Source organism: Elephas maximus, chromosome 20 (assembly GCF_024166365.1).
Source record: "Elephas maximus indicus isolate mEleMax1 chromosome 20, mEleMax1 primary haplotype, whole genome shotgun sequence".
NCBI lineage: Eukaryota > Metazoa > Chordata > Mammalia > Proboscidea > Elephantidae > Elephas > Elephas maximus.
In genome coordinates this window covers 75,154,859-75,163,327 of record NC_064838.1, presented here as the reverse complement: position 1 = coordinate 75,163,327, position 8,469 = coordinate 75,154,859, and the positions used below count along the sequence as shown (strand labels likewise).

Here is an 8,469-nt window from a genome sequence, read left to right as displayed (position 1 = left end):
CAATGGCGAAAAAGAAGGCTCCAGGAAGGAAGGAGTACCAATTGGGATGCTCAACAAATGGATGCAGCACTGGAAGTGCTCACGCATCTATGCCAAGAAATTTGGAAGACAGCTACCTGGCAAACAGATAGGAAGAAATCCATATTTATGCCTAGTCCAAAGAAAGGTGATTCAACGGAATGTGGAAATTATGGAACAATATCATTAATATTACCAAAACCCATTGCTGTCTAGCCAAATCTGACACATAGGGACCCTATAGGACAGAGTAGAACTTCCCCTTGGAGTTTCCAAGGAGTGGCTGGTGGATTCAAACTGCTGACCTTTTGATTAGTAGCCTTAGCTCTTAACCACTGAGCCACTCACATGCAAGTTAAATATTGCTGAAGATCATCCAAAAGCGGTTGATGCAGTACCTGGACAGGGAACTGCCAGAAGTTCAAGCCAGAATTCAGAAGAGGATGTGGAACAAGGAATATCTTTGCTTATGTCAAATGGATCCTGGGACAAAATAGTGAATGCTGAAAAGAGGCTTACATGTGTTTTATTGTCTGTGCAAAGACATTTGACTGTGTGGATCATAGCCAATTATGGATAACATTACAAAGAATGGAAATTCCAGAACACTTAATTAAGCTCACAGGGAAACCAGACATAGAGCAAGAGGCAGTTGCTGGAACAGAAAAAGGGAACACTGCATGGTTTGAGGTCAGGAAATGTGTGTGGTGAGGATTGTATCCTTTGACCGTACTTATTCAATCCGAATGCTTAGCAAAAAATCCTAGAAGCTGGCCTATTTGAAAAAGAACAGCACATCAGGACTATAGGAAGACTCTTTAACAACCTGGTCATTATGCAGATGACACAACCTTGCTTGCTGAAAGTGAAGAGGACTTGAAGAAATTACTGATGAAGATCAAAGACTATGGCCTTCAGTATGGATTATGCACCAACGTCAAAAAAACAAAAATGCTCACAACTGGACCATTAAACAATATCATAAAAAACGGAGAAAAGTTTGAAGTTGTCAAGGATTTTGTTTTACTTGTGTACACAAAGAAGACCCAAGGAAGCAGCAGTCAAGAAATCAAAACACACTTTGCATTGAGCAAATCTGCTGCAAAAAAAAAAAACTCTTTAAAGAGTTAAAAAGCAAAGATGTCACTTTAAGGACTAAAGTGTGCCTGATCCAAGCAGTATTGTTTTCAGTGGCCTGTAATGCTTGCGAAAGCTGGACAATGAATAAGGAAGACCGATTAAGATTTGATTCCTTTCAACTGTGGTGCTGGCAAAAATATTAAATATACCGTGGACCAAAAGAAGAATGAAAAAATCTGTCTTGGAAGCAGCACAACCACAATGCTCCTTAGAAAGGAAGGATGATGTGACTATGACTCACATAAGCTGGATATGCTATCAGGAGGGACAAGTCCCTGGAGAAGGACATCCCCTTCAGCACAGTAAGTGTCAGAGAAAAAGAGGAAGACTCTCAAGAGGTGGATTGACAGTGGCTACAACAATGGGCTCAAACATAACAAGACTGTGAGGATGGCGCAGGAGCGGGCAGTGTTTTCTTCTGCTATACATAGAATCTCTGTGAGTCGGATCCCACTTGAAGGCACCTAACAACAAAATAACAGCAACAATAAAAAAAATCTACCTAGTCGTGTCATGTTTGCTAAGGTCAATTTGTTCCCTTTGAGTTTTCAATATTCTTTTTCCAAAACCTTAACAATTTTCTTCTATTGAGTTGATACATCTTGGAATTGGAATAGTTCATATTCAGATTTTTTTAAAAAAATTATCTTAGCCCTTGGGTTTGAGAAAAATATTTCAAAGTGTTCCTTCCACCTTAAATTTACATGTTTTCCCTAAAATGGATGCTATTGTACTGTGACAAATATCATTCAATTTGTCGTAGTGAGCTGCCTTGCAGTAAGCCCCCACACAGAGTGGATGGGATGCTGCCTGGTCCTGCGTCATCCCCATGAGGGCTTACAGACTGAATCATCTGGCTCGTTTTCAGAAATAGGTCACCAGGCCTTTCTTCCTAGTCCATATTAATCTGAATGATTCCCTGAAATCTGGTCACTATCATAGCAATATTCAATATTCAAGCCTCCACTGAGAAATGAGGTGCGTTGGCCAGAAATCAAACCAGTGTACCCTACATGGAAGGTAAGAATTCTACTGCTCAGTCACAAAGGTCTACCCTCACACCAACCAGGATGTCTGTAATAATAATAACAAAGGAAAATAACAAGTGCATTTAACTTTGACATTATTTGCATTAAAAAAGCAAAATAAATACAATACAAATAAATTATGGGCCTTGGTAATTTAAGCAGAGAAATACTCTTAATAAATTTAATGACTGCATTAGGGTTTATTCCCTGCACAGAGCGAGATAAGGCTATTTTATTTTTTTTAATTTTTTGGTCATTGGTCTTAAAACCTATACTAAATGTGTAACATTGTACATTTGACGCAATTTAAAAGAATTTAAGAAATCACATTTAAAAGCCAAGAGAATAAAGAAGTTAAATAACAACAGTAACAACAGCAAAAAGAGTTTATTTTTCCTAGACTTGTCCAAGACCTACCATAGGGAATACCGGCAGGATTGCACTCAGCTTCCTCAGGTGCCTTTAAATGCTCCTCCTAATGCTTTCAGTGCAGCTTCTCCAGGAGCCCCCACACCACATGCACTTAGAGAACTGGCCCTCGCTGCTCACTGCTGTATTGAAACAAAGAAAGCAAAATGTTCAGTTGGGTCTGACATTTTCCTGCAGTTTTGTAACGTAGTTCTCATTCTCATTACGACTAAACATAAAGTTAGTTTTTTGATATATTTATTTGATATATTTGATACATTTGATACATTTATTTTAAATATCAAGCATGAAGATTTTTTCACTGTTATTTTTTTCAAAGAGGTGTATTTATTATTTTGATAGTGTTTTTCCCGTATGCTGTCATGAGTTCAGAAACTGAAGAACATTCCTTCAAATATTGATTGGAATTGTCAGATAATATGCATGTGCGTTCCTTCCCTTTCTTTCCCTTTCCTTTTCTTCTCTCTTCTTTTCTTCCTTTTTTTTTGCATAGCTGAATCCATTTAAAGCTATTTGAATATCCATAGAATCTATACTTAAAATAATATTCTACTATGAATGCTTGGAAAGTATATTTGCTAATTATATTTTACAATCTTTAGATTCTTCTAATTTTGGTCACTGTTGGGAATTTTTATTAGTTTACAAGTCAAAGTAAAGACACCTGTTCTAATGGAAAATTAACCATGGGAATTGTATCTTGAAATCCTGGCTCCTACTTGGGGCTGTTTGATGCTGGGACAAGAGGCTAAGAGAAACTGTGGAACGCTTTTTACTCTACTTCAGATAGAATACCCAGAAAACCCAGTGCTGTTGAGTTGATTCCGACTCATAGCCACCCTATAGGACAGAGTAGAACTGCCCCATAGAGTTTCCAAGGAGTGCCTGGTGGATTCGAACTGTCGGCCCTTTGGTTAGCAGCAGTAGCACTTAACCACTACACCACTCAGATAGAAGAGCAATGCTAAAAAGCTCTGTATATGTGAACACATTATCAAATGATTGAACATTAAAAGCAGTAAGCAGAATAAAAAATAGTAAGGGAATGATGAAAATATTAATTGATAATTTTGATTAATTTATTGATTTAGTAAAGCACTTGATTAATAAAAATTAATTCTTAGTGGCTGGAAGATTTCACAAAGACTGTACTTCCTCATTTACAGGTGAGAAAACAGATGCCCACAGAGTGATCATAATAGTACCTACATACCTACCTACCTACCTAGTGGTTGTGAAGCCTGTTCCTACTCATAACCACCCTATGAACAACAGAACGAAATATTGGTTTCTTTATCTCAAATATCTTCCTGTGTAGGAATAGGGGACAGAAATGCATTTGGCTAGTTATATTTCCATTTCATATGAAACTGAAACTCAAATAGTGAAAGCTCATGGAATATAATGGGTAGAGAATAGCATCTGTATATATATTTACTAAAGAAAGAGAGGAAACAATACGGTAACTAAGAAAGAACAAGTTATGTGAAAGTTCACAGAATTCTGCTACTGGATTGTGGCTTCTGTTTTATTTCGTGTAATTTCATTCACTATATAATGCACTCTTCTTAAAACCGTATTAAAATTAATGAACTTTTAATTACAGAAGTAATGTTGTAATATAATCTCCTAATAGAGGAATCACAATATTTATAACACTAAAATTCCCTTTGTCCATCACGCCCTTTCTTCCCCAGAGGTAAAGATCTCCTTCCACATCTTTTTCAGTGCATTTATAAGACACAGGTACACAAAGAATCTAACTAGCATTCTAGTTTTTCTTTTTTCCAACATGCAAGTTATCATACTGTGATAATTTTTATGCAGTTTATTAATTTTTAAAGTCATCAATATATCTCAGTGATTTATCCATGTTAGATGTTCATATAGCTCCAATATTTAAACTTCTGCCTAATTTTCAATGGTAAAACCATATTTCACATTATCTACATACTCTTACTGTTAGGTATTTAAATCATTTCCAGTTGTCCCAATTTTTAGCAAGGCTGCAATGTATACCCTTTTGAATGCTTTCTGGGGGTATTTCACTAGATCTCATGCTGATTTTCTAAATCATCATCAAAATTTGATATGGTCTGGTTTTTACAAAACTCATGAGTATTTCAGTGTTGTTTAATTGGCACTTCCCTGATTTTAATGAATTTGAGTATTTTTATATATGCTTATTGGCCAGTAATAATATTCTTGTTTGTGTTGCTCATTCAAATGCTTTGCGCTTTTGTAAAATTTTATGGTGGTGGTTGTTGTAGTTGTATGCCACCAACCATTCATTTAGCAGCTGAGGACTAAACCAACGTGCCCACAGGGCTACTTAAAATTGGGTTACTAATCTTTGTATTATTGATTTGTAGGAAGTATAAATATTTGATCCCATTCCACTAGTTTCTAAAACTATTCATATTGAGTTTTGTTATAAAGAAGTTTTAATGTATTACAATTTTCTTTATGAATTTGCTACCCTAAAATATAGTTATTTTTCCAGTATCATTTTCTAGTTTGGTCTGGTACATTTTTATCTTTCAACCATCTGGGATATATAGTTTTTTGAATAATAAGGTAGTTCTTTTTTTAAAATTGAGATTCACATTCCTAACATCAGTTACTGAAAAGTTCATTATTTCATATTAATATGAAATATCAAACATAGAATAAATGTTCATATATTTATGCTTGTGTTTATTGACTGTCTGATCCTATACCAACTGCCTGGTGTGCCTAGTGACAACCCATACTCCTACTGCCCCAGATCTAAAATGTTTAAGCAAAAATATGAATTGTGAAACATGAGCTATTAAACAATTGTCTTCTCTCTTTTAATTTGGAAATGTAACCTCTAAGAGGTGCTTTTCAGAAATTGGAAGAAAAAAATAGAAATGGAGATATTTGAGATACCTTATTCCAAACTCATCAACATCGAGCCAACTCCAACTCATAGTGACATTATAGCACAGAGTAGTATTGCCCTTTAGGGTATCCAAAGCTGTAAGTCTTATGGAAGCGGACTGCCACGTCTTTCGCCCAAAGAGTGGCTGGTGGGTTTGAACTACTAATCTTTGTTTAGTTGTTGTTAGGTGTGGTCAAGTCAGTTCCAACTCACAGCAACCCTATGTGGCACAGAAGGAAACACTGCCTGGTCCTGCGCCATCCTTACAATCATTGTTATGCTTGGGCACACTGTTGCAGCCACTGTGTCAATCCATCTCATTTAGGGTCTTCCTCTTTTCTGATGACCCTGTACTTTACCAGGCATGATGTTCTTCTCCAGTGACTAATGCTTCCTGACAACATGCCCAAAGTATTTAAGATGCAGCCTCACCATCCTTGCTTCTAAGGAACATTCTGGTTGTTAGCAGAGGAGTCCTTTAACCATGTACCACCAGGGCACCTAGATATCTTATTACAAATTTTCAAAGAATATTCATTTATGTTTATTGCAATATGTCAAGTACTAAATATCATTAAGCTGTTTGAGGTAAAAATAGATTAGAAGGTGCCATTTATAGGGTTGTTTTATGGTCAGAACAGACTCCACAGCAATGAGGTAAATAAATGTTTCTTGCTCCCTTTTTCAAGCTGGAATAACTCAAAATAAGTGTTCAGTAAATGACTTGGTCGTATATTTATTGGTCCCCGAATGATGTAAATGGTTTGCACTCTACTAGTAACCTAAAGGTTCACGACTCAAACCTATTGTCCACCACCACAGAAGAAAGTACTGGTGATCTGTTTCTGTAAAACTTACATCCAGGAAAACCCTATGGAGTAGTTCTATTCCATAAGACATGTGGTCTCCATCAGTAGAATTGGCTTGGTGGCAATGTTTTTATTTATTTATTTATTTTGTTTATTTTTTTGTATATTTATAAGTAATATACATTTATAAAAGTATGCATCACTAATATGTAATACATAAATATATGTAGAAATAAGATACTATTTATGTGGACATGAATAGTGTGTGACTTTACAACATTAAATTCAAAAAGGAAGACAAATATATCCTAAATACTGTCTGATAAACTGACCATGCAAAACATGGGCCTCAAGGTCTACTGAATGAGAAAAAAATTAAGTAAATAATAGATTGGCATCATATATCCTGATTTCTTAGTTATCATGTAAATCAAATTAATAAGAGCAAGAAGCATCTTAAAGTTAACAAGGAGTTGCATTTTAAGAGTGATTTAGGAAAGTATCCTTCATAAGCTTATTTGAGATTTAAGATCACCTTAGGAAGAGGTCATTAAAAATTGAGGAACAAAGAGGTGACATGATTCATTAAGAAACAACAGCTAGAATGTCCCTGAGATGGAATATTTATTTTTGCTCATAATATCCCATAACATCACATAGCACCACAAATTAATTTGCTTAAAATATTTCACATTGTTGCATAGCGCCATACCTTAATTCCTGTATTTTTTCTTTTTTTCAGGTAAACAATTTCACACTTATACCTTCTCCTCATTCACGAAATCATGCTGCCGAATAATAACGTGACTGAGTTCATTCTGCTTGGGCTGACACAAGATCCTGTTAAAAAGAAAATAGTGTTTACCTTTTTCTTGCTTTTCTACTTAGGGACATTGTTGGGTAACTCGTTGGTTATTGTTACCATCAAGACCAGTCGGGCACTTGGGAGACCAATGTACTTTTTTCTTTTCTACTTATCCTTATCTGATACCTGCTTCTCCACTTCCATAGCCCCTAGGATGATTGTGGATGCCCTTCTGAAGAATAACACCATCTCTTTTAATGAGTGCATGATCCAAATCTTTTCACTTCATTTCTTTGGCTGCCTGGAGATCTTGATCCTTGTGCTGATGGCTGTTGACCGCTATGTGGCCATCTGTAAACCCCTGCACTACATGAGCATCATGACCCAATGGGTCTGCAGTGTGTTGGTAGCTATAGCCTGGGTATTGTCGTGTGTACATTCTTCAGTTCAGATTTTTCTGACCTTGAGTTTACCTTTCTGTGGTCCCAATGTGATTGATCACTATTTATGTGATTTGCAGCCCTTGTTGAAACTTGCCTGTACAGACACCTATGTGACCAACCTACTACTGGTGTCCAATAGTGGAGCCCTTTGCACGATGAGTTTTGTCATGCTGATGTTCTCCTATGTTATCATCTTGCATTCTCTGAGAAACCACAGTGCTGAAGGGAGGAAAAAAGTCCTTTCCACCTGCATCTCCCATATTGTCGTAGTCATCTTGTTCTTTGTTCCCTGTATATTTATATATACACGCACCGCAACCACCTTCCCCATGGATAAGATGATAACTGTGTTTTATACAATTGGAACTCCTTTGCTTAACCCTCTGATTTATACACTGAGAAATGCAGATGTGAAAAATGCCATGAGGAAGCTATGGAGCAAGAGACTGATTTCAGAAGACCAAAGATAAATAGAAATTTCAAATCCTTCTTCATGGTTTCGACTGACCTAGCATAATTCTACAATGCGTATAATCTTACTGTGGATTTCATAGAATCTTATCTTGGGGAATAAGTGCCACTTTCTTCAGGAAACTGGGTAATGTGGGCACATACGCTGGCTAGTGTTGAGTCAGTTTCATGCAGAGGAAGAGACAAAAGAAGGTACAATAAAGTATGTAAGGCCAGTTGCTTTAGATTTTTCACTACTGTCTCTACCTCTCTTGGGTAATTAGAACCACTTGTGGGTTTGATCTGATGTTTTTCTGTCCTTCTCCACGTTCATTTCTGGTGTCACTCCACTATTAACCTAAAGGTTTACAGTTTGAATCCACTCAGCAGCACCATAGATGAAAGGCCTGGTGATTCACTTCCGTAAAGGTTACAGCCAAAA

At 36.5% G+C, this 8,469-nt stretch overlaps 1 protein-coding gene across 1 annotated transcript; it reads left to right on the top strand.

Moving 5' to 3' along the window:
- The first annotated feature begins 7,114 nt into the window (after positions 1-7,114).
- LOC126064159 (olfactory receptor 4C16-like) lies at positions 7,115-8,047 on the top strand. The gene has a single exon (XM_049862873.1). It carries the CDS (start codon positions 7,115-7,117, stop codon positions 8,045-8,047), a length of 933 nt encoding a protein of 310 aa, XP_049718830.1.
- Positions 8,048-8,469: the final 422 nt, after the last annotated feature.